This window comes from Erinaceus europaeus, chromosome 6 (assembly GCF_950295315.1).
Source record: "Erinaceus europaeus chromosome 6, mEriEur2.1, whole genome shotgun sequence".
NCBI classification, from domain to species: Eukaryota; Metazoa; Chordata; class Mammalia; order Eulipotyphla; family Erinaceidae; genus Erinaceus; species Erinaceus europaeus.
The window spans coordinates 63,420,434-63,446,927 of NC_080167.1; the positions used below are offsets into that span (position 1 = coordinate 63,420,434).

At 43.3% G+C, this 26,494-nt stretch overlaps 1 protein-coding gene across 6 annotated transcripts in view; it reads right to left on the reverse strand.

Annotated features, from left to right (window-relative positions):
- Positions 1-12,241: 12,241 nt before the first annotated feature.
- Positions 12,242-26,494, reverse strand: part of MPP7 (MAGUK p55 scaffold protein 7) — a 166,724-nt gene continuing 152,471 nt past the window's right edge. For all 6 annotated transcript variants that reach the window (XM_060192359.1, XM_060192363.1, XM_060192358.1 and 3 more), the window contains 5 exons: positions 25,482-25,562; positions 22,192-22,285; positions 20,108-20,216; positions 17,104-17,247; positions 12,242-14,700 (listed from right to left, as the gene is read on the reverse strand). In XM_060192359.1, coding sequence (XP_060048342.1) covers positions 14,521-14,700; positions 17,104-17,247; positions 20,108-20,216; positions 22,192-22,285; positions 25,482-25,562 — 608 coding nt within the window. In that variant the 3' untranslated portion in view covers positions 12,242-14,520. The remainder of the gene's footprint in view (positions 14,701-17,103; positions 17,248-20,107; positions 20,217-22,191; positions 22,286-25,481; positions 25,563-26,494) is intronic.

Below are 26,494 nucleotides of genomic sequence, written 5' to 3' on the forward strand. Positions count from 1 at the left end.
CCACCTGCAGGGGTGTCTATCTTTTCTCTGCTTCTCTATCTTCCTCTCCTCTCAATTTCTCTCTGTCCTGTAAAAAAAAAAAATTGTTGCCTGTGTTCATGGATTGGGAGGTTTAATCCCATTTAAATGTCCACACTAGTAAAACCCGGCAATGGCTCACCTGGTTGAGCACACATGTTACAATGTGTAAAGACCCAGGTTCAAGCCCCAATCCCCACCTGCAGGGGGAAACATTTACGAGTGGTGAAGCAGGGCTGCAGGTGTCTCTCTGTCTCTCTCCTTCTCTGTCACCCCCTACCCTCTCAATTTCTAGCTGTCTCTATCCAATAAATAAAGATAAAAGAAAATAGGGAGTCGGGCTGTAGCACAGCAGGTTAAGCGCGGTGGCGCAAAGCACAAGGACCGGCATAAGGATCCCAGTTCGAACCCCGGCTCCCCACCTGCAGGGGAGTCGCTTCACAGGCGGTGAAGCAGGTCTGCAGGTGTCTATCTTTCTCTCCTCCTCTCTGTCTTCCCCTCCCTCTCTCCATTTCTCTCTGTCCTATCCAACAACAACAACAACAACAACAACAATAATAACTACAACAATAAAACAACAAGGGCAACAAAAGGGAAAAAATAAATAAAATAAATATAAAAAAAAGTTTAAAATTTTTTTTTTAAATAAAGAAATAAATGTCCACACTAGCTAAAGCACTTCACAGATTCAGGACAATTCCTATTTAAGTCCCAATGTTATTTTTTACATTAAAAAAAAATCTAACTTTAATAAAGATTCACCAAAGAGCCTGAATTAAGAATCTCAAAAGAGGAGAAGAGAGCTAGAAATGTGAGCACTTGATATAAAAAGACATTGCTGCAAAGTTGAGGGGTCTGCAGATAGCTTACAGTCTTCCACAGGGTGGACGGTGGCTCTCCCACCAGCTGTTCCACTGTACACACTTGGCTCATATATATATTTATTTCCCTTCTGTTGCCCTTGTTGTTTTTTTAATTGTTGTTGGAATTATTGTTGTTGTTGTTATTGATGTCGTCATTGTTAGATAGGACAGAGAAAAACCGAGAGAAGACAGAGAGAGGGAGAGAAAGATAGACACCTGCAGACCTGCTTCACTGCCTGTGAAGTGACTCCCCTACAGGTGGGGAGCCGGGGACTCGAACTGGGATCCTTACGCTGGTCCTTGTGCTTTGTGCCACCTGCGCTTAACCCGCTGTACTACCGGCCGACTCCTGACACCTGGCTCTTTCTCTCTCTCTCTCTCCATGGATGTGTATCTTTCTTGGCTTTCATTTCTGTTCTGATGTTCTATGCGTTTCTTTTAAAGTTCCAGAATCATGCTGGTTTTCTTTGTTTCGGTTTTTGTTGTGATTGGGGCTTCATCTCACTCTTTTCTGACTTCTTCAGGTAAAGAGACAGAGGAAGAGGGGCTGGGTGGTGGCACACCTGGTCTGAGCACACATTACAGTGCTCAAGGACCCAAGTTCGAGCCCCTGGTCCTTGCCTAAAGGGAGGGGGGTGGAGTAGATGGAAGGTTTGCAAGTGGTGAAGCAGAGCTGCAGGTGTCTCTCTGTCTCTATCATCCCCTTCCCTCTTGATTTCTGACTGTCTCTAAGTAAAGATAATGCAAAAAACAAAAACAAAAAAAAAAAAGAGAGGGAGAGAGAATAGTACCACTGCATCAAAGCTTCCACCAGGGTGGTGGGGGCTGGGCTCACACCTGGCTTGCATTTTGGCCAAGCTAAGTGAACCGTTTCGTGGATTCACATCACACAGTTCTGCTAACACTTCTCAGTAAAGCTTGAGCTCAGGGAGCATGCTGTCTGTCCATTCTTGTTATTCTTAGAGGAATTTTGGTGAGTCAGCAGCTTTTAAACTCATATGTTATCTGACGGGCTGCACTGAATATGAGTTCGCATAGCATCGATCCTTTAGGCAACTGGCTATTGTAATGAAGCTGAAATCCGCCATCCAGTGATCCACGCCTTTTCTTGTCTTTGGCTCTTCTATTTCTTTCATCAATATCTTTTTTTGTAAATATTTTGTTTCCTTTTTTATTATCTTTATTTATTTATTAGATAGAGACACCTGAGGGAGATAGAGAGACACCTGCAGCCATGCTTGACCACTCCTGAAGCTTTCCCCCTGTAGGTGGGGACCAGCGGCTTGAACCCGGGTCCTTGTGCACTCAGCCAGGTGCACCACCACCCCGCTCTCTTTGATCAGTATCTTGTAGTTTCCCGTGTACCTAACGTTCACTTCCTTGGTTAAATGTACCTGAGGTTGTTCCTTCTTTTTTGGAAATGCTTTTTTTTATTAAATAGCACAAACTGGGGTGGGAGAGGACCAGAACGTTGGTGGTGGGTACAGTGAGCCTGGCATGCCTGTGGAGGAGGAAGGTTTTATCTCCTGGGGTTTTATACTATTACAAACTGATGCTGTTACATTTTAAAAATATATGGGGGGAAATCACCCACTTTTTTTACTTCCAGGGCTATTGCTGGGGCTCGGTGCCTGTACCAGGAACCCACTGGTACAGGCACCTAAAAAATTAGCTCCTAGAGGCTAATTTTTTCCCATTTGTTGCCCTTGTTGTTTATCATTGTTGTTATTATTGCTTTCGTTGTTGTTGGATAGGACAGAGAGAAATGAAGAGAGGAGAGGAAGACAGAGGGGGAGAGAACGATAGACACCTGCAGACCTGTTTCACCGGCTGTGAAGTGACCCACCTGTAGATGGGGAGCAGGGGGCTCGAACCAGGATCCCATGCCAGTCCGTGCGCTTTGTGTCATGTGCACTTAACCTGCTGCGCTACTGCCGCTCCCCCACCCACTTTTAAATTTTTTTTCCACTTTTTTATTTTAAAGAGATGTTCCTTTCTTTCTATTTATATTGGTTAGAGATAGAGAGAAATTGAGATGGGAGGAGGAGATAGAGGGAAAGAGACAGAGAGCCACCAGCAGCCCTGCTTCACCACTTGGGGAACCTTCCCCCTGCAGGTGGGACGAGGGGCTTGAACCCCGGTCCTTGTGCACTCTAATGTGTGCGCTTATCCAGATGCACCACCACCTGACCCCACCCACTTGTTTTCTTTTTTAAAATTATTTATTTATGTATTTATTTATTCCCTTTTGTTGCCTTTGTTGTAGTTGTTGGACAAGACAGAGAGAAATGGAGAGAGGAGGGCAGACAGACAGGGGAGAGAAAGACAGACACCTGCAGACCTGCTTCACCACATGTGAAGCAATTCCCCTGCAGGTGGGGAGCTGGGGGCTTGAACCAGGATCCTTATGCCGGTCCTTGCGCTTTGTGCCACCTGCGCTTAACCTGCTGCACTACAGCATGACTCCCTCTTTTTTTTTCCCCTTTGTTTTCTTAAGCACACAGTTCTAGGTCTGAAAGTAGTTGTCTGTCAGTTGTCCATATGTGATATGATTGAGTTCTCAAGGCTTCAGAAGTCCAAAGTCAAATCATCAGCAAGACTCACTGCTCAGGTCAACCAGATCCTGGGATCCCGCCCACGTTCCTGTGGCCCTTGTGAGAGTCTCGGTTGCCTGCAGTTGTAGGACTGAGGCTTTAGCTTTCCTGCTGTCCAATGAAGGCTTGTTTCACTTCCCAGAGGCCTCTCGCTATTCCTTGCTGTGTGGCTCCATTTTAAGCTTGATGCCAGCAACAGAAAACACTCCGTGTGTGAAGAGCCTGCTCAGTCTTCAAAGCTGTCCTCAGGAAAGTCCCATTCTCGTTTTCAGGCCAACAGAAGTGAGGTTAGCTGGTTTGGAACTTCAGTTGCCTCGGCCAAATTCTTGCACCTAATTAGTATTTGACTCAACATCAGGGGTAGGCTGGGGCTCTCGGGGTGACCTCAGAACCTGCCACGGTGTCGAAGATGAAGTGAGAGCACATTATGGGGAGGGACGAGGAACCGATTAGCTCTGGTTAAGAAAGCAGCAGGTGGAGACGGTTTGGTGGCAAGATAGTCACATTTAGGCCACGAAGTAAATAGTTGGGGAGAGAGAGAGAGAGAGAGAGAGAGAGAGACACCCTCACCTGTAGCAAGCCCGCTTCACAAGTGAAGCAGGTCTGTAGGTGTCTCTCTTTCTCTCCCTCTCTTTCCCCCCTCTCTCAAAATTCTCTCTCTCCTGTCTATGAGGAAAAAAAAGAAAGAAAGAAAAGAAAAATGGCCGTGGAGAGCAGTGGATCCGTAGTACAGGCACCGAGCCCCAGCGATAATCCTGGAGGGGAAGAGAAAAAAAAAAGATGTGTAGTGCCAGGACTGGGATGTTTGTCTTTGGATTCAGGTCTTTAAGCCTGTCTCCCCCCCCCCCCCCAGGATTTATATCTTGGTATTCTTTTCACAGTTTAATTGGGGTTACATTTAATAATATAAGAAATCGCATACTACTTTTGGTAGTTATACACCTGCCAAGTCTTATATGATTGAAGTAACAAGCACCTCCACTTATTCTCAAGAGATTCCTTGTGTCCCTTGGAATTCTCTCTCTCCTCTTCCATTCCCACCCTGCACCTGACAATCCTGATCTCATTCTGCAATTATGGGTTACTTTTCATTTTCCAAAAACTCCTACAAATGGGTCCATCCAGCATGTTCTGTTTAGTCAAATTCTTTGAGTATAACAGTTTTGAGGGTCCTTTGCATTGTATTTTTCATTAATCATTTTCAACGTGGTGTTCCGTTTCACTTTATGGATTTACAGTAATTTGCATATCCATTAGCCTGCTGCTAGATATTTAGGCTGTCTCTGGTTTAAGGGCTGCTACAAATGAAGTCAAGAAAGTTATATATATGTGGGTTTTAAAAATGTTTTTTCTTTACAAAATTTCTTTTTTTATTAACAGAGCACTCTGTTCATAGAAATGTTGATTTACAAGACGGTTGCTCTAACAGGTGTATCATAGCCCATTTTCCCTATATAGGTCTCAGCTCAGCACACTGTCCAGCAGTCTGTCCTCTCCCTCCATGCTGGAGAGACAGAGATCAAGGGAGATCGGGGGCTTAGTCCTCCTGTATGAAGACCCGTGTGCTGCTCCGTACCTGACAGCCCTTCCTCTAACACCCGGTTAGAGCTGAGCCACTTAAGGCCTTTTAGATGACTTGTCCCTTCTCTCTCTCTCTCTCTCTCTCCTCTCTCTCTCCCCTCTCTCTCCCCCTCTCTCCCCCCTCTCTCCTCTCTCTCTCTCCTCTCTTCTCTCCCCTCCCCTCCCCTCCCCTCCCCTCTTTTCTCTCTCTTTCTCTCTCTCAATAGGGAGAAGTATTTGGATCTTTAAGTCTAAAGCCCTATCTTCAGTTTAGGAAACGTGTCCTCTTTTTGTATAAAGTTATCCTGCTGGGACTTCCTGCCTATGAGATGCTACCACTTTGGGTGGACTTTCTTTTTTTATGCTTTCAAGAGAGACAGACAGGAGAGCCACAGCAGCACCGCCTCACCATTCCAGACACTTCTCTTCTGCGTGGTGTTTCCATGTGCCACCCAGGGGCTCAAACGTGGGTCCTCTACTCTGTGACCTGTCTCCCAGCCCCCTGCCTTCCCTTCCTATGTTTAAGCTTAATTATCTCCTAAGAGGGAATGTTTCCTGCCAACTGGGGATACTGAGTCTCCTCAAACTTCTTTCCAAACCTTAAGATTTTTCTCAGATGTCATCTCTTATCCTTTTAAATTTGTTTTCTGGAAGAGGCTGTCAACTTGACCCTTTGACACTTTGGATCTTCAGTAATCTCCACTGTTTGATATCATTCAATTTTTTAGAAAATAAACTAAGGATCATCTTCATCTTGAGCAGTCTGTTCAGAGCCATCTCTGCAAAGACACTGTGCTATCAGTCACTTGGCGGGCGTGTGCTGTGCAGAGATCTCCCAGAATAGGCTCTCCCTGTGCGGTCTGCACACTCAGGGTCCCGCGAGTCATATCACGATCCTAGATTAGCATGAGCAGCGAGAGTCCCAAAGGCGCCAGCCAAGCAGGGTCTGAGTGTCTGGGCAGCTGAAGCATGGTGACCCTCCCTGTCGTCCCGAGCCTTTTCACTGCCCTGGACAGAGTCCACACATGCGAAGAAGGAGGCCAGGCCAATGGTAATAACAGAGACCAGTTATGGGGAGTGAGATATGCATTTCAGCGTTCGAATGTTCCAGCAGCACTTTCTCAAAGTCAGTGGCAGCCATCAGAGGCGTACGGCGTGGTGCTGGTGCTGCCATCACTGGCCTCATGTTGCAAAGTGGCAAAGAAAACTTCATAGAGTTCTGGAGAAATGAAGCACAGTCTTCCTTTCATTTACGTCGTGGTGCATTCCTGGAAAATTCAGTGTATATTCTAGCCTAGCCAAAAGGCCACTCATTTTTCTTTTTCATGTTGCTTGAGTCAACATTTATTTATTTATTATTATTATTTTTGCCTTAGGAAAGTTCATCAGGTAACAGATTTCCCCAAGCTCAGGATTAGTCATATTCCATAGAGTTTGATTGTTTCATTGCTATTCTCTCTCCCTTCCTCCTTCCCTTCCTTCCTTCCTTCCTTCCTTCCTTCCTTCCTTCCTTCCTTCTTTCCTTTCGCCTCCAGGGTTATTGCTGGGGCTCAGTGCTGGCTCTATAAATCCACTGCTCCTGACAGGCATTTCTCATTTTATTGCAGAGAACAGAGGGAAATTGAGAGAGGAGGGCGAGGTAGAGAGGCAGAGAGAAAGACAGAAACCTGCAGATGTGCTTGTGAAACATCCCCCTGCAGGTGGGTAGCCTGGGGCTTGAACCCAGATCCTTACACTTAGTGCTGTGTACACTTAGCCAGATGTGCCGCTGTTTGGTCCCCTCATTGTTATTTTCTAAGCAACCAGCAGTATTATTTTTATGTGCTGAGTGACAAAAATATTTGGAAAAATTTTTAAGTTAGCTAATCTCAGCACTCTTTTTTTTTTTTTTTGGTTATTTCTATTGGACTAAGGGAATCAAGTGTAGTCTGAAGTATTTCAGTATTTCAGAATATAATGAAGTTTTCTTTGTGACCTACTTTGAAAATGTTCAGTGGGACTCTTGAAGATATAAAGCATTTTCCCCATGGTTATGTGATGAATGAAACAGAGGAATCAATGGAGTCAGTAGTGTGTGTGTGTTTGTGTGCATGTGTAGTGTGTTGTGTGTGTGTGTAGTGTGGTGTGTGTGTGTGTGTGTGTGTGTGTGGTGTGGTGTGTGTGTGTGGTGTGTGTGTTGAATGAAGCAGAGGCATCAATGGAGTCAGTGAGTGTGTGTGTGTGTGTGTGTGTGTGTGTGTGTGTGTGTGTGTGTGTTGAATGAAGCAGAGGCATCAATGGAGTCAGTGAGTATGTGTGTGTGGTGTGGTGTGTGTGTGTGGTGTGGTGTGTGTGTAATGAATGAAGCAGAGGCATCAATGGAGTCAGTGAGTATGTGTGTGTGTGTGTGTGGTGTGGTGTGTGTGGTGTGTGTGTGATGAATGAAGCAGAGGCATCAATGGAGTCAGTGAGTATGTGTGTGTAGTGTGGTGTGTGTGTGGTGTGGTGTGTGTGTAATGAATGAAGCAGAGGCATCAATGGAGTCAGTGAGTATGTGTGTGTGTGTGTGTGTGTGTGGTGTGGTGTGTTCGTGGTGTGTGTGTGATGAATGAAGCAGAGGCATCAATGGAGTCAGTGATTATGTGTGTGTGTGTGTGGTGTGGTGTGTGTGTGATGAAGCAGAGGAATCAATGGAGTCAGTAGTGTGTTTGTGTTTGTGTGTGTGGTGTGGTGTGTGTGTATGGTATGTGTGTGTGTGTATGTGTGTCTAAGATTTCAGACATACGTGCTTTTGCCCCTACGCTGACGTTTTCATTCAGAGACAGAGATGGGGAGACACACCACAGCTCTGGAGCTCCCCTCCAGGAGGTGCTGGACCTCAGACCTGGGCCGCACACGTGGCAAAGCCCACACCCTCACCTGTGAGCTGGCATTTCTTCAAGGTCGGAGTGTCTGTAAACGTAACAGTGATGGGCTTTGTTGACTATACGTTGTGAGGTTTCTGCTTTATGGCACTGATACTCTGCCTTTTGTGGCTTAACCCACTGACAGGTAGTAATGACTCCTGACCCAGTGAATACCCCAGCTCCGTTTCAAAACTATTATTGGTCCCTCTGCTCTCTGGTTGTTTCCATAGCAGGGTGTATAGCTGCCAGGCCGCCGCGGCTTATTCGAAATCGTTCTCTTCTGGAAGCTAACTTGGTTTCAGTATTTGAAAAGCTGCCTCTTATGTATCAGATTTTGCCACTTAAATTTGCAGTGAGCCAGCCATTTGCTTTTCTTTTTTATTGACTTTTAGCCATAGTGGTAAATGTCCTCAACTTTTAAAATATCTTGCCATCTTTCTAGTACGTTTGTCTTTTGTTTTAAAGTATGTCTGGGCTGCCTCACTCCCTCTCTGTACTCCATTTTACTGTCAGAGTTTAATATTTTTCAATTGCACCTGGCAGAACACACAGTATTTCTCTTTCCCTTTTCTTGTTTTGTGGCTGACTGTCAGTCACTCCATTGTGTGGGCATTTTTTTTTTATGTGTATACACAGACCTGTGCCATATTTTTAGTTTAACTGCCACCAGGGATCTCTCTGGGGCTCGGTGCTGATGCTACGAATCCATTGCTCCCAGCAGCTATTTTTTCCTTTTCTTTTTTAATTATTTATTTATAAAAAGGACACTGACAAAACCATAGGTTAAGAGGGGTACAACTCCACACAATTCCCACTACCAGAACTCCATATCCCATCCCATCCCCTCCCCTGATAGCTTTTTTATTCTTTATCCCTCTGGGAGTATGGACCCAAGGTCATTGTGGGATGCAGAAGGTGGAAAGTCTGGCTTCTGTAATTGCTTCCCTGCTGAACATGGGCATTGACAGGTCGATCCATACTCCCAGCCTGTCTCTCTCTTTCCCTAGTGGAGTGGGGATCTGGGGAAGCAGAGCTCCAGGACACATTGGTGGGGTTGTCTGTCCAGGGAATTCTGGTTGGCATCATGGTAGCATCTGGAACCTGGTGGCTAAAAAGAGAGTTAACATAGAAAGCCAAACAAGTTGTTGACTAATCATGAACCTAAAGGCTGGAGTAGTGCAGATGAAGAGTTTGGGGGGGGGGGGTGTCTCCATTCTGTAGATAGCTAGTAGGCATACTTTAGTTATTTTTCAAAGGGCCTGTGGCTATACTAGTTTTCTTTTTCCCTCAGCCTGAAATCTGATATGCAGATGGATCCTTGTTATTGTCTGGAGAGATGATATCATGGCTGGAAAAAGGACCAGAAAGCTGGATCTGGGAAGAGAGTAGCTTCCAAATATGGGAAAGGTGTATAAATATTGTTGACTGTAAACCCCATCAATTTGATCTGGGGCCCATATTCAGCTTAGGAGCCTATGTGACCTCTGCGTCCCTGTAGATATGAGCTCACATTCTGTGGTCATGAGTAGGAATGTTCCAAGCTGCCCCAATATCAACCCATCTTCCTCAGGTGTAGCATAGACTATGTTGTCCAGCCTCCCTTTGGAGGATGGAACATTCTCTACCGTTGTTGATCCAAGCTGAGGGCAAGGTCCTATGGGGGTTATTTTTTCTTTTTCTATTTTATTAGGGCAGAGAGAAATTGAGAGGGAAGCAGGTATCGGGAGGGGGAGAGACAGAAAGACACCTGCAGCCCTACTCCACAGCTTGCCTTCCCCTCTTCCTCCTCCCCTGACCTGCAGGTGGGGAGCTGGGACTCCAATCTGGGGCTTTCCGCATGGCACTATGTGCACTTAACCAGGTGCACCATTGCCAGACCCCTGACTGCCCATATGTCATTCACCTATTCATGTTGGCCACTTTGTTTCCATTTCCCACTGTGGGGTGCAGGCATCTCTTCATGACAAGACTATTTCCTTGGAATGAAAATATCTATATCCTGGAAGTTGGATTGCTGGGTCATATGGGATCATACAGCCATTCCCTTTTTTTTTCTTTCTTTGTCTTTACCTGAGAACTCACCATAGTGTTTAGTGTTTTCTTTGCTGGCTGCTTTAACTTAAATTCTCACTAGCACACACAAGAAAGGCATTTGTTTATTGAGCAGTTGAGAGGAAGGGAATTCCAGGACTGGTTCAGCAGCTCAGTGGTATTTAATCGATACTTTTGGGTCTTTTCTCACTCAGTCAGCTTCCATACACTGGTCTTTCTCATCCTCTGGCTTCATGCCAGAATTACTGCTGTCATATTGGCAGGCGTCACAGCTGAAACATCCCAGACGGGAGAAATGGGGAGAGCAGGGAGCATAAAGATATTCTCCTCAGCACAAGGACCGGCATAAAGATCCCGCTTCGAGCCCCTGACTCCCCACCTGCAGGGGAGTCGCTTCAGAGGCGGTGAAGCAGGTCTGCCAGTGTCTATCTTTCTCTCCCCGTCTTCCCCTCCTCTCTTCATTTCTCTCTGTCCTATCCAACAGCAATGACACCAATAACAACTGCAACAATAAAACAACAAGGGCAACAAAAAGGGAATAAATAAATAAATTAATTAATAATAGTAAAAGATATTCCCCTCATGCAGTTGTTTGAAAGGTGCAGGGGCATACACAGCTCCTCCAACACAGTCATTTCAGGTCAGTCCCTGCAAAGAGATTGTTATCATTGACTTAGATCAGGACTGAACAGAAAATGGTGTATTATGCCACATGATGTCTGTGTGCGTCTGATAACAGCCATTCCTGTGGGCAAAGGTACATCAAATAGCTGACTGAAGTAGCAGTGCCCTGAGAATATTGCTTATAATATGCATATGCAAGAAGGGATGGATAGTCACTCAATTACCAAATCTTCCTGGTTTCCAGTTTTGGCTTAAGTTATCGTGACACTGGGAAGTGCAATGCTGTAGAAACAGTATGAGGTTGGAGGAAGCCAGATCACAGCTCGAACCCTGATGATTCGATCATAACCTTTGTCTCCCTGAGCAGGCCAGGTAAGTTCCTCCCTTTCCTAAGCTTTAAAATATGAAGCTACTGTCTCCCATAAGAGGCTGTTGAGAGGATTAAACAAGGCAGTGTATAGAAATCTTACGGGTAGATGTTTGATCCTTACTAAGTAGAATTTTGTGTGGCAGCAATTAGAGTCATTAGGTCTTTGTTTACATGGCTCCCAGCAACCATTTTTCCTTTCTTTTTTAATTGACAGGAGGAGATAGAGAGGAAGTGAGAAAAGCAAACACCTGCAGATCAGCTTCACCACTCCTGAAGCTTCCCCCCTGCAGGTGGGGGAGTGGGGGCTCGAACCTGGTCCTTGAGCACTGTAATGTGTTTGCTTAATCAGGTGTGCCACCACCTAGTACTAAGACAGCTATTATAAAAACAAAACATTGCCCATCTTCTGGATGTTTAAATGTAATTAAGTAAGTACTTGGAAGAAAGGGTGGAAGCACGAGAAAGTCCATTCATGCAGTTAAATGGCATTCCCTACAGATTGCTAAAATCAGATGTATGGCTAAAAATAAAAACTGGTTCACTTTCTTATTGAGAATGGCCTAATTTGTTCTTGATGCATCACTTGGCAGTAATTGGATTAAAATGTTTATAGAAGAAACATTATGAAACTTCAGTGAATTTAACAATAGAGGAACATTTATGTACGCTGATTAAGACATCATAGTGATTTTTTTGTGTTAATTTAATCCAGCAATTTTCATTTTAGCTACTACCGCACACACACACACACACACACACACACACACACACACACACACATATATGGAGAGAGAGGGAGAGAGAGAACAGCACCACTTCACCATCTAGGGAGTTTCCTGTGTCTGCTATATTTTTACATCCTGAGATGTGATAAAGACCATTACAATTCACTAGTCCACAGGAACTGGGCCCTTCTCTGCCCGACTTTGTTCTAAGTGTATTAACATGTAGCAGTCACGAGGTAAGCACCGCTATCTTTTACATTGTTCTTAAGGCTACAAAATTGGTAAAGTCTGAGCCAAATGACTCCCATTCATCAGCTGCCTGTGTGAGCAGGTTCACAAGCAAAGAGGGGTGGGTAAGTGGGTCTCCTTCCCCCTGCTTTCTCTCTGCATCTTTCAATGGCTGTGGTCTATGGGGAAAGGCAGAACACGGGAAATCAGCGAGAACCTTGGTGAAGTCAGTGAGTGAGTGAAACAAATAAAAGATTCAAGTGCGTCACTCAGTAGAACACAGAATCCATAAGCCATAGGAAACATACACACGTGCAAAGCATCTTTTTAAGATACTTTATTAAGATCAAAGATCTTGTTACATTTATAAATCCTTACTAGTCAAAAAGAAAATAAATAATAAAAATCTGTATCTCCAGGAAGCTTTTAACAGTTTTTTTTTTAATAAATCTGAGACATTCATTCACATGGTTGTCAATTATAAATGATTACAATTTAGATACATCCAATTATGCAAAACAATGGTAAGATAGGCTTTGATTTCAACTATTTTATAACCTATTCTAAGTTGTCAATTACAAGCAGATAGATTTTCCTTTATCCTAGCTTTTAAATAAAAGGACTTCAAAAATAAATATTCCCATTTGCTCAAACAGTGGTTAAGACTGTTGGGGGTGGGGTGGGTTGAGGAAAACAAAATCAAGGGCGTTTTTTGCATTAGTCAACGAGCCCTTGAAGTCGGTCCTGCTTTTGTAAATTCCACCCAAATCCCTGTCTAAGCATCAAGATGCGCCCCATAACCGCCTGTTGAAAACCGATGATAAAAGACTTCGGAGCGGCCCCTTTAAATCATTTTAAAAGCACCGTGCAGCTGTAGTCTAAATGGGTAAAATCTCTTATTTTTTTCCCCATACCCTCCATCACCTTCTTATCTAACCATTTTAAATTTTTTTAAAAATGTAGATATTTCAGAATTTAGAATGCCTAAGTGGCACTGCAACATCCTTTCTACAATCCCTCATGTCTAGAAAATTTGAAACGATTATTCTACCCAAACCGTCTGTTAATCAAGTATCGCTCCAGTACCAGACCTGACAGTTACCAGAGGGAGGACTCATCAGCAGTCTGCTTGTAACAGTTAGGCGACATGTGTGTCGGTGTAGGAAGGCCATTCAAGTAGTTTTACATTTCTGATACGAAATGTGACACATCTAAAGGCAGCCCAGTGGGTAATGCACATGTAAGACACTGTGCATCTATGCACAAATCCAGAGCAAATATTTACATGGAATGTTGACGCTGACTTAGAAAACTATTTTAAATGATGACCTCTTCACATGTCACTGATCCATCTTTATGACTGGCCCCATTTCATAATTAGAAAATAGGCTGTGCAAATGTCTCACAAATATGTACATTTTCACTAAAGTCTATTTTTCTTTATACACAACATCTAAACTTACTTTACAAATCAACACAAAGTAACGGGTTTCAGTTGGACGGTCACAGCTGCGGTGGACTTTCATTGGCAAGGACTGTGCACATGCAAGGATGACAGGATGTCCCTTGCACAACTTACGGTCCTAGCACGGTGAGCTGTGGAATTTACATGAACATCCGTAGGATCAAGGAAATATGAGTTACCCACCCAAATATTTACAGTATGAAACTTCTTTTTAAAATAGCAAGATTGGGATGGCATCTGGCCAGTGTAAGAGCTGACTTGATGAAGTAGTAAGTTAACATGAAATAAGTTTTTTAACATACACCTTGGTCCAATTTAAATTAAATAGATGTGTAAAACATGATCACATCTTCTCTAACCGTATCATTCATTTTCTGGGACAATTCGAAGCCTGCTTTAGAAATTCCTTTTTTTGGTGACTCTAGAAATCCCATGCAGGAAGTCACCAGTAAAAATGACCCTTGTAATAATCATGACTTGCTTCCAGATATCACCATTCTGACTAAAACATACAGCAAGCTCTCTCTCTCTCTCCCCTTATTAGGACTTCTTCGAACTGTAACAGGGAGGTCACTCACTCAGGCAAACTCCCACTAATTCCTTTAGGTAAGATCTGTAAATGTACACGCTTCAGGTATAACTGTGTATGTGTGCTTACATAAGAAAAAAATGTTGCATCTTGAGAATAGAAAAAGCACTTCTCCTTACTGCTGTCCTACGTGATGCTTTGAAAACAGCAGGAAGCTTCTCAAAGCTGCTTGGAGCCGTCAGCTGCTAACATGCAGACCTGGTTGCTGTGAGGTTGTCAAGGACCAGCAGAAGCAGTCATTTCCAACATACATTCTATTTCCCAGCTCTCTACAATGTCCAGCTTCATGCTATATGTACTAAAAACAACCAGAAGGTTCAAAGTTTTGTTCAGAACAAAGTACTGTGCCACTTCTGGACCTTATATCCCAACACTGTTGGAAATAAAGCTATAAGAAGAAACAAGACTGACATTCACGTTCAATCAAGATTGCACATCTAAAAAGTGATAAGACTAAACAAACAAACAAACAAACCTACCACCAGAACGGTAACTGGCTCAACCATGCACTTTCCCAAGCAAGGCTGATCCTGGAAATCTGCCTTAGTTACGAATGTAACCAGCTCACTGGAACCCAGTGGGTTTCTGTCTCTAATTTGTCAAAAGTTGTTTTCAGTTCACTGAATGCTACAGTGAGATTGTCATTTACGATAGTCTTATCAAAAAGATGACCATACTGACTTTCCATTATCTGTGCAGATTTTATCATTTCTTGAAAGTCTTCTTCCTACAAAAAGAAATATTTTATCAAGTTGGTTAGCCAGGCAGTCCCACTAATTCACCTCAGCCAGAAGTGAAGACACCCTCCCCGCCCCAGTTTACCCATTTTACCTATAGAGTCTTCGTGAGTCACAATTTCCACTACATCCCTATGATCTACTAGTAACTAAACTGCTCTTACAAGGCGCAAAGATGCCCACCTGACTGGTAGTTCTAGGCACGCACTAGTTTGTCATTACTGGAGTGGTTCAGTGTTGTAACAGTGCAGCTTGGACTGACTGTACTGTTTAATCATTGCAAGAAATTCCAAACACATGACTTGTCTGAAGTAAAAAACTCCACTTTTCTCCTTGCCTCCCTTCCTCTTTCTTTCCCTTTCCATTTTTCTTTTCTCCCACCAGCATGCTGCTTAGGTTTATGGTGTTGCTTGGGATTGAACCTGGGACCTCAAAGCCTCAAGCATGAACATCTTCTCCAAGGGCCGGGAAGCGGCACACGCGGCAGGGCGCACACGCTACCATACACAAGGACCCGAGCCCAGTCCCCCACCTGCAGGCGGGATGCTTCAGGAGAGGTGAAGCAGGTCTGCAGGTGTAAACAACAAAATGAGAAAAAGTGGCCTGGCCGCCAGGAGTGATGGACTCATCATGCAGGCACTGAGCCCCAGTGATTACCCTGGCGACAAAGAAAATCATCTTCTGCAGGACCACTATGCTGTTTCTCTTGCCCTGCTTTCTGCATCTAATTTGAAATGGTTTAGGACTTCTTTACATTTTTAAACCAGGAAGTATTTTAGTTGGTCATAGGGTCTGAAACTATATAATTACACATATAGAATTAATGGAAGAATGTTACCTTTAAATGTATAAATAGTATAACAACCATCCTGCAACATTCTGTTATTAACATTATTATTTTGCCTCCATAGTTATTTCTGGGGCTTGGTACCTGTACTTTGAATCCACTGCTTCTGTGGCCATTTTTTCAATTTTTGGGGTAGGACAGAAATTGAGAGGGGAGGGAGAGATAGAGAGGAAGAGAGACAGACAGACACCTGCAGACCAGCTTCGCTACTTGTGAAGTGACCCTCTCTTGCAGAGGGGTGCCGGAGGCTTGAACAAGGATCTTTGCACAGTCCTTGCTCTTCATATTATGTGTGCTTAACCTGGTGAGCCACGGCCTTGACCACTGATGTAATCTCACACTTTGATGTCTCAGATTTCTCCACAACAGAAAGTGTAAGCTCTCCATCAGGAGCAGCAAGTAACTGACGTGAAGATCTGTGTGTGTTTATTAGACACTGGCCGTCATCACCAGTCGGTATTTTGCAGTCACAATCAGCGACAGAGAAATACAGATGAGCTAAGGGTGTGTGTGGGAGGAGGGGAACACCTGAAATTTTATTTCCTTACTTATTGTCTAAAAATAAGGGCCCATGAAGTAGCCAATGGTTGAGCATATATCTTGTATACACGGAGCTCTGAGTTTGATGCCTACTACCACATATATATTAAACAAAATGATAGAGCGGGGGTAGATAGCATAGTAGTTATGCAAACAGACTCTCCTGCCTGAGGTTCCTAAGTCCCAGGTTCAATCCCCCACACCACCACAAACGAAAGCTGATCAGTGTTCTGGTTTAAAAAAAAAAAAACAGTGAAAGGTCTTAAGTCATAATAATTATTAACATATCATAGTGATCATTTCCTTTTTTAATATTTTTATTTATTTAGTAATGAGAGGGATAGGAGGAGAAAGAAAGAACCAGACATCACTCTGGTACATGTGCTGCAAGGGACTGAACTCAGGACCTCATGCTTGAGAGTCCAATGCTTTATCCACTGCGCCACCTCCTGGACCACTGTGATCATTTCCAATAACCCAGGAAATGCAAATATTATTGAAAAATGTCCTCTACGTCCTGTGTCCCAACAGTGCTTTTTCTTTCACTATGCTAACTAAATATGATTGCTGGTGCAAGGAGGTAAAAGGAACATCATGACATTTTCCATTTCGACATTTTGCTGTTTAAACCAGAGCACCACTCAGCTCTAGTGGCAACAGGGATTGAACCTGGAACCCTCGGGCATCTGAGCCCCTTGGCATCACCCTTAATGCTGTCTCCACTTCCAGTTTTTACTGTGATATTTGATGTTTTTCTCTTTTAAAATGAAGCTAATCTGAAAACGAATCGGTCTGGGAGACTAACTCTGACTTACACTTTCATATATGCAGCAACCTACGGTACAGTTTTGCATGTTTCCTGTAAAGACCAGCCCGTAGGAGTCCAGACAGCAATCGCAGTGCTAACTCCATACAGTTCTCTCTGTGTTTTGGATCCAAATCAGTCTGTTAAATTTTCCTGAGGTGCAGGTGCCTGTCCTGTCTCCTCACCAGATGTCATACTTACTGTAAAGGGTTTTGCAGCTGTCTGGTCATCTCTGCTGGAAATGATCTTTGCATTCTTTCTTGTTGCCCTCAAACGCTCTATTGAAGGAGGCTTTATAAATATCACATAGGGCTTAAATTCTAGTGTCCTTAAGTGCTTCACTGTCTGCAAGGGAGGGAGAAAATACATTTTCTTACACTGGTTTCATGGTGTCATGAGTGAGTTGAGTTCTATAGTAAAACAGTCTTCCAAAGTTTAAGGTTGGTAGGTCTTTCAATAAATTATTCAGTCAGTTGTTGGCAAATGAAATTAAATTTGAAGAATGCGACTTGATTATAAAGATGTTTTCAACAGAATCAGTTAAAATATCCCGACAACCACTAAATCAGCTAAAATAACCAAGGGAGTTTTTTTTTTTTGCCTCCAGGATTATTGCTGGGGCTCAGTGCCTGCACCATGTATCCACTGCTCCTGGAGGCCATTTTCCCCCCTTTTGTTGCCCTTGTTGTGGTTATTATTGTTATTGTTGATGTCGTTCATTGTTGGATAAGACAAAGAGAAATGGAGAGAAGAGGGGAAGACAGAGAGGGGGAGAGAAAGACAGACACCTGCAGACCTGCTTCACCGCCTGTGAAGTGACTCCCCTGCAGGTGGGGAGCCAGGGGCTCGAACTGGGATCCTTACTCGGGTCCTTGTGCTTTGCACCACATGTGCTTAACCCGCTGCGCCACCACCCAACCCCCAAGGGAGGTTGGTGGGGGATTTTTTTTTTGCATCAAATAATGTCTTGCAAACATCCCATCTAAGCCTCTTTATTTTTTTAAATTTAGTAGGACAGAGAGAAATTGAGAGGGAAGAAGAGACAAGTAGATGATAGATAGGTAGATAGATAGATACACACACCTGCAGCCCCGCTTCAGTGCTTGTGAGGCTTTCCCCCTGCAGGTGGGGACCAAGGGGCTTAGACCCAGGTTCCTGTGCATGGTGATTTGTGTGTTAAACCAAGTGCACTCCTGCACACGCCCACCCCCAATATAAGTATCTTTCTAACTTTAGGCCTGAGTTCTTTCTCATTCTACCCTTAAGAGCTGCTTGCTTTCCAGGAAGCTTGTCAACCTCTTCCCCAGAACATTTTGCTGTTTACACAATTCTTCTAGGGAATTAATTCGCTTGCAGTGAAGGGTAATCGATAGAAGGGATCGTCTTAATCAGCGTGTCAGACCCTCCTTCCAGAATCTGAATATAATTTCAAAGTGCCACTCAAAGAGTCTGTGGACAGCTTGGTGTGTGGATGGTGGTGGCAAGGGACTATTGGGACACTGCACTGTTGACCTGACACCACACAGGCTCAGTACAAGTGGCCGGGTCCACACATGGTTGGTTCCTTAGGGGTTAGCTGCTTCCTGGTACTCTTACGGGAAATGAGTCAGGAGACCAGAAGGGGATCGTCAGCTTACTCTGGCAGGGAGTGGGTATGAGGGTGTAGACACTGGAGGGAGATTCTGTGGCCCCTGGTTGGGTTTCTACTGATGCGGATGTGGGTCAAGGACCTGAGTGGCTTGATGCACCAGAACCCTTAGACCACCAGGCACCCTCAAAGAGCTGCACCCAGTCTCTCCTGTAGGAAAATCCCTGTGAACATGTTGGTCTGCTTCTAATTCTGCTTCTAAGACCCCTTCTGTTTTGATTATCACCTTAGGTTCACTTGCATTGCTTAACGCTGTGGTCTATTTACATACTCATTGTTTTGTTTGAGACCCGCCCTGGTTTAATCCCCACTGGTTCACGCTCTTATTCACTCCGCCCCCTCTCCTAGTCGCATCCTGTTTTCCACCATTTAATCCCCACGGGTTTGCGCGCTTTTTCCTTCTCCCCACCCCCATCCAACGTATTTCCCCTTCCGACCTGACACTTCCGCCTCAGGAGATATAAAGGACAGGATTTTCTAATGAATAGAGATTAGACAGACTGCACTGCATTCCTGCTCATCAAAAAGACTGAACTGCGTTCCCAACTCAGCCATGAGTTCCTGGTCGTCTCTCTCCCACCCGTGAAGCTAGCCCGGCATTTGGCGCCCGAACAGGGACTGGCATGAACATTCTCTAGATCTGGTTGGGCAAGTTATACTTCTAGACTGTATCAGTACAAAGAACTAGCATCAGGGAGTCGGGTGGTAGCACAGCAGGTTAAGTGCAGGCGGCGCAAAGCTCAAGGACTGGCGTAAAGATCCTGGTTCGAGCCCCCAGCTCCCCACCTGCAGGAGAGTCGCTTCACAAACAGTGAAGCAGGTCTGCAGTTGTCTGTCTTTCTCTTCCCTCTCTGTCTTCCCCTCCTCTCTCCATTTCTCTCTGTCCTATCCAACAACAATGACATCAATAACTACAACAATAAAACAACAAGGGCAACAAAAGGGAATAAATAAATAAATAAACGTTTAAAAAAAGAAAACCTTAAAAAAAATAATACAACAGAACCAACATCAAAGTAGGAGGCCCTAGGGCCAAACACCCATTGTGAAGAACAAAAACTCACTAGAATACAGTACTCTTTTTAAACACAAATAACTTAAAGGACATTGCAACTTAGCAAAAAAACAAAACAAAACAAAAAACAAATATGAAAACAAGAGTGGTGCACCCAGTTGAACGCACACATTGCCATGTGCGAGGACCTGGGTTTGAGCCCCTGGTCCCCACCTGCAGGACGGGAAGCTGCTGCTCTTTCTCTCTCTGCCCTATCAAATGAAGGAAGGAAAAAAATGGCTGCTGGGAGCAGGGAATATGTCCTGCAGGCACCAAGCCCCAACAATAGCCCTGGTGGCAGGAAAAATAACAAAACAGGACAAACGCAAACCACAAACCTTCTTCCACTCTCCCAGTGGTATTTAAATCCTTTGTCATTTTAGAAGGGCAGCATAGGTACCCAAAGCCTGTAGCATCTGGATTTACGCCATATTAATCTACTCAGATGCAGTGCGGTAAATGAGCAGGCCAGTAGTGTACTGAGCAGTTCACTGCTTACTTACATGGGGCTGGACATCCAACAGACAGACTTTGTTTTTAGCTAGGACAGACCGAACTGAGTCTATGCTTGTGCCATAGTAGTTGTTTTTATATTCGCCATATTCGATAAACCTGCAGAAATCAGACACGTGTCAGAATCATTTGTAAATTGTGTGTATACGTTGATGGCAAGACATAATTTATAAACATAAAAGACTTTTTTGGTGAACATAGAACTTCTTACTGTATCTGAAAAAAAATAATAAAACAAAAATAGGACCAACTACTCCAGAATGTCAATTAAAAAAAAAAATCTCCTATTTCACAAGTTCAGATCAGTAACGCCTGCTTGTGTTACCGTTAGGCAGGGAATAAAAAGTACTTGGGTCCAACAGCTACACTAATGTTTTCCATCACCTCTTATTTTTCAGAAGGAATGCAATACAATAAAGCAGCGAATAAACCAAGCAATAGAAACGACTGGAATTTCACTGCCCACTCCAGAACAACCAGGCTCAGCTGTAGGCTGCAGGAGAAGCTAGTTGGTGAATAATGAATGAGGGCAGCTGATTATGTGCTATAAAGTCACATCTGCTGTGCCAAACCTGACCAAAAAATAAAAAGCATTTTGATGTTTCAATAAAATTCCATAAAACCTACATTAAAACCAAAGTTGTGGGGAGTCGGGCTGCAGCACAACGGGTTAAGCGCAGGTGGCGCTAAGCTCAAGGACCGGCGTCAGGATCCCAGTTCAAGCCCCCGGCTCCCCACCTGCAGGCAGGTCCCTTCACAGGCGGTGAAGCAGGTCTGCAGGTGTCTGTCTTTCTCTCCCCCTCTCTGTCTTCCCCTCCTCTCTCCATTTCTCTCTGTCCTATCCAACAACAACGACATCAATAATAACTACAACAATAAAACAAGGGCAACAAAAGGGAATAAATAAATAAAATAAAATATAAAAAAATTTTAAATAAATAAATAAAACCAAAGTTGTTCGCTGATGCCCTGAACTAGCGGGCTTTTGACAAAGGGAAAGCCGGTGTTGCAAGCAAGATGACTGACGACATTTGTTTAAGAGCCAGTGAGCGTGTGTGTGTGGAGGAGACAGCAGAATTAGGGATCTACAACACAGTGGTCAGTTTTTAAGGTTAAATTCTACCCAAATGTATTTAAAGATTTAATTAGTGGGTTGGGAAGAGGTCACAGTAATATAGTAGCCACCTCCTTTCATTCCTTTTTTTATTAGTGATTTAATAATGATTAACAGGACCGGTGAACAGGGGTACAATTCCATACAATTCCCACTACCAGAGTTCCCATCCCCTCTACTGGAAGCTTCCCCGTTGTTTATCTCTCTGCTAGTATGGACCAAAATTCTTTATGAGGTGCAGAAGGTGGAGTTCTGACTTCTGCAATTGCTTCTCCGCTGGACACAGTCATTGGCAGGTTGATCCATACCCCCAGCCTTGTTTCTATCTTTCTCTAGTGGGTTAGGGCTATGGGGAGGTGAAGTTCTAGGATATATTAGTGATGTCCTCCACACTTAACCTAGGAAACACAGCAGCTCTAAGTTAAGTTAAAACTACATGATAGAAAAAGTAGGTATATGTGTGTGTTCGTGTGTGCATATCTGCCCATTATGTGTGTGTGTCTGTGTATATATGTATATACACATATATATACACACATATATGTATATATATGTACATATATATGCCTATTTTTTCTATGCATACAGTTATGTTAAAGTCTAAGTTATGTTAAAACTACATGCATAGAAAAAAATGGGTCTATACACACACATACACACAAACACACTCTTATAGAAATAGTATTCAGCCTGTATCTGTGACCTTGGGAGAACCACTGCAGTTTACAACGGAGGGAATAGTATGGAATTGTACCTGTTATTTTGTAATTTTTTAAATCACTAATTAAAAAAAAACTACATGCAAAGATTGATAGCTACCAACCATTTGATGACCGTTTTTATCAGTTTCAAATATCATAAAAATTAAAGCAGAAGTCTTCTGTTACCTATAGCTGGAGAGATAGATACAGTACACGCTCACAAACAGTAGTCACAAACATTCCAAAACGCTCCACATACTTGTTGTTCTGTATATCTGTCTCAAACAGATGTTTGGAAATGAAAATATATTCAACACCATCACTCTCCTGGCTTCTTCTTGCTCTGGTAGTGTCTGTGATTTAATTAAAGTGAGTTTAGACAAGACTACATCAGTCGCCTGAATAAAATAAAAAATTAAAGAAATCATAGAATTTAATTTTATTTTCATAAACAGGGTTTAAAAACTTAAATAATGTAAGGGAGCTAATAAAGCACAGCAAAGTGTCATTAATCTAAATTTTCCACTGATAGTAAAATGATGTATTTTAAACTGCATTGTGCCTTTGCTGGTATTCACAACTGTAAAGCCTAATAGGCTCATTAAATAAAACTGCCATTCAGCCCCTTGAGGGGGAGGAAAAAAACCATCCTATGATGTTTACTACTGCTACTTAAATGTAGCTTTCAATGTATGCAGTTACAAATATTTGGCAACGCAACAGAAATAGGAGTGAGGATAAAGAGACTTGGAGTTATGTTAAGTGAGATAAGCCAGCAAGAGAAGGCTGATCTCACTCATGGGCACAACTTAAGAAACAAGAACAGAAGGAAATCAAAGGGCTCTGGGGAGAGAGGAGGGGCGAGGTACTTGGCAGAGGGGGTCTTGGGGTGCTGGTGGCAAAGGACCTAGGCTGCGGTGGGGGTGGGGAGATGTTTTGCAGACACCTATCATGGTCAGCTGAAAAGTTTTACCCATCTGTCAACAACTGTACTGTAAACTACTAATCCCCCAATAAAAAAAATTAAAGTTTTTTTTTTTTTTAAAAGGCACACTTTCAGTTAATGGAAGACTGCCAAAATTCTGTGTTTTATATGAAATAGCCTAAGATTAAGTAGAATGTAAACAGATATATACATATTTTAATCCTGAGAGTAAGCAGTAAATAAAAAAATGTGGGGGTTGGGCAGTAGCGCATCTGGTTAAGCGCATGTGACGCAAAGCACAGGGACCTGCGTTAAGGATCCCGGTTCGAGTCCCCGGCTCCCCACCTGGCAGGGATGTCGCTTTACAGGCAGTGAAGCAGGTCTGCAAGTGTCTATCTTTCTCTCCCCCTCTCTTGTCTTCCCCTCCTCTTTTGGTTTCTCTCTGTCCTATCCAACAATGAACGACAATAATAACCACAACAAGGCTACAATAAGGGCAACAACCCTGGAGGCAAAAAAAAAAAAAAGTAAGAGGAAGAAGCAGACGGCTTGTAGGTAAAAACTGAAACAGAATACTAAAATGCATTCAGTTAAAAAAAGAAAAAAAGAGCAGAAGGAAAAACAAACTGTGGTTAAGCACAGTAATTTCCATAATATATACAAGTATTAGGATTTAATATATTACAATTAAATGTAGACTGGTTGGGTCAAGTATTGAGTCAGTATCCTCACATGCTTTCTCCATGTTCACACAAAAGACATTAAATGTAAAGACATATATAAACTGAAAGCAAACAGAAGGGTCACGACATACCAGGGGACTAGCGGATTATTCCTTCTCACTGCCCTGCAGTATTTCACTGTGGGCCCAGACCGTCGCTTCCTGATACCAGCTTCTACTGCTGCACCGTATACTGCACACATACTACAGTCTAACCTGCGTACCAGGCAGATAGTTACTTGTCACTGGACTACAACAAAGAGAAGCTATAGTTTGAAGTAACTTCGCAGTGTTACGTGGTGGAAGGCCAAGAAAAGAGACTTCATAAAAACTAGTTTCAAATCCAAGTGCACCTACAGCCCCCCGAGCTCTGAGCCAGTGTCCTTCCTACTTTGTGAAGGGGAGGTGTCTCCCGTCTTAAGACAGCTGCTGGGAGGATGAAATAAATTAAGACAATAGACGAGAGGAATACACAGTAGGAAGTTAAGAATTCTTCTCCCCCCCCATTCTATAGGTTACTTTTATAATTGCTCTGGCAGATTTTCTTACTACCCATACATTGTAATTCATACACTGAAAAACAGAGTTAAAAAACAAACAAACAAAAAAACCTCATGGATGGAATGGGACAGTCTTTTGGTGGTGGGAATGGTGTTAAAAAAAAAAACCCTCAACTAATTATACTTTTTTTTTTCTTTCCTTTCATCTCTGTTGGTGGAAAACCAGCAGTCCTCTGACTTATGGCCTAGAGAGATTACAAACAATAATTTGGAAAAACGGAGTAACTTGAGGTAATTGAAAACTGTAATTTTAAAAGTTGAACTCTTCCAAAACTAGAGAACACTGCTAAAGGCAATATACAAACTTTTTTTTTAACAAGTACTAAAACCACTTGAAAAAGCCAACATTTCAATTTAGTCTTTTAGCCGGTTTTCTAACATCAACATATTAAGTAGTCAAATGGCATTTATTCTGGAGATCAGAATGCTTCTAGCATCACATTTCTTTCCCAAGAATGCCTGTGAAATCCACTTTTAATAAAAATAGACCTGACTTGTGTACTGAAAAGGAGCCTGCCATAGTCGGATTCTGGGGCCAAGAAAGACCTAGTTAACATTATCTGCCAGTTACTACACATAAAAAGTCATGAAGAAAGGTTCATGCTAGAAGTACCCTCTGCCAGCTCTCCATGGTGTGGTCCTTCTAATTTTCAAGCTGTCGAGAACCTCTGGAAGGCATTAGCACTTATTTTAGAAAATAAAGGTAAGATTTATTTAGAAGAAAAATCTGAAAACAACAGCCTGATGCTTAGTCTCCGTAATAATCTGAGTGTGGGGCAGCTGTGATAGACAAGTGCCCTACCTGGGAATAAATGAGCTGCTTGACCCAGGGCAAATCTCTTTATGTGGCTCAGTTTCTTTCTTCTGCTTTTTTTTTTTTTTTATATTTATTTCCTTTTCTTGCCCTTGTTGTTTTATTGTTGTGGTTATTGATGTCGTCATTGTTGGACATGACAGAGAGAAATGGAGAGAGGAGGCGAAGACAGAGGGGGAGAGAAAGATTGACACCTGCTGACCTGCTTCACTGCCTGTGAAGCGACTCCCCTGCAGGTGGGGAGCCAGGGGCTCCAACCGGGATCCTCATGCCGGTCCTTGCGCTTTGCGCCACCTGCATTTAACCCGGTGCGCTACTGCCTGACTCCCATGTGCCTCAGTTTCTTCCTGTGTCATAGGTGAATGATGTCACTGCCTGCGTCATCAGCTGTTTTAAAGTCTAAGAAGGCTTTGACTATGCTGGAGTCTCATTTCTGAATGAGTGCTTGGCACCACGCAGGCAGAAGCTGTGAAAGTGTGAAGCGACCAAGGAGTGCCACTGAGGTGACACCAAACAGTACAGGACTTACGAGGCACTGTCACACCATAGTGCTGGGTGTCGCTGATGAGCAGCTTCCGCTTCAGCTCATTCAAGCCGACACCCACAGGACCTGGAAGAAACAAGAGAAATGCATCACTAACCCAAACACCATGGGAGTGTTCTGTACTTGGACAGACTAGGGAAACTGAGCCTAAGGAGAAGTGACTTCTCTGGGTCCTTTTTTTTTTTTTTTCTTTCAACTTTTGAAATTAGGGTCCCACTTCTCCATGAAAAGGATTACAATTATTTGTTTTAAATGAAACGTACACACGAGCTTAAAAAAAAAATGTATGTACCTGAGCACACCAAATCTCAAGTCTCAAAAAAATAGTGACAATTCCCATTTTAAGTGTATGTAACAGGCGAAAATGAAAGGGTGTTAGATCCTTGATTTTTACAGTGGGTGCATTTTAAATATCCTCAAACCACCAGGCACGTTTACATCTGTCAAGACCCTCTCTTACAGCCTGTTCTCCCTTGGTCCTCCACTATTTGAAAACTTGCACAGACCTGACATCTGAGAATCAGTCAACACACATATAATAAATGCCTGTAGTGAACAAGACGTACATAGTAGATGTTGTGAAGGATGAAAGATCATCAGTAAGGTTTGTTTTTAAAGGAGACATGGAGGTTGAGAGAGTCTCATTAAATGACTGAGAGGCTGGGACCACAATCTCATACACACACACACACACACAAAACAAAACAAAACAAAATAAAACAAAAACAAAAAGAAAACATGTCAAATCCAAAGTTAAGCCTAAGCCCCCAATGACCAGCTCTCCTCACAGTCCTGGAGTCTGGGACTAGTCTGGGAGGTGTCACACACGGGGTAGAACACTGCCCTGGGGTCAGACCACCCAGAACTGGATTCCTTTCTCCATCACTCCCTCACCTGTTGGCCTGAACGTGTGTATCCCCCCCCCCCGCAAAACTCGTGTGCCGAAATCTTGACTGTCTCTGGCGAATGACTAGGTCACAAGGGGAGAAAGCCTTTGT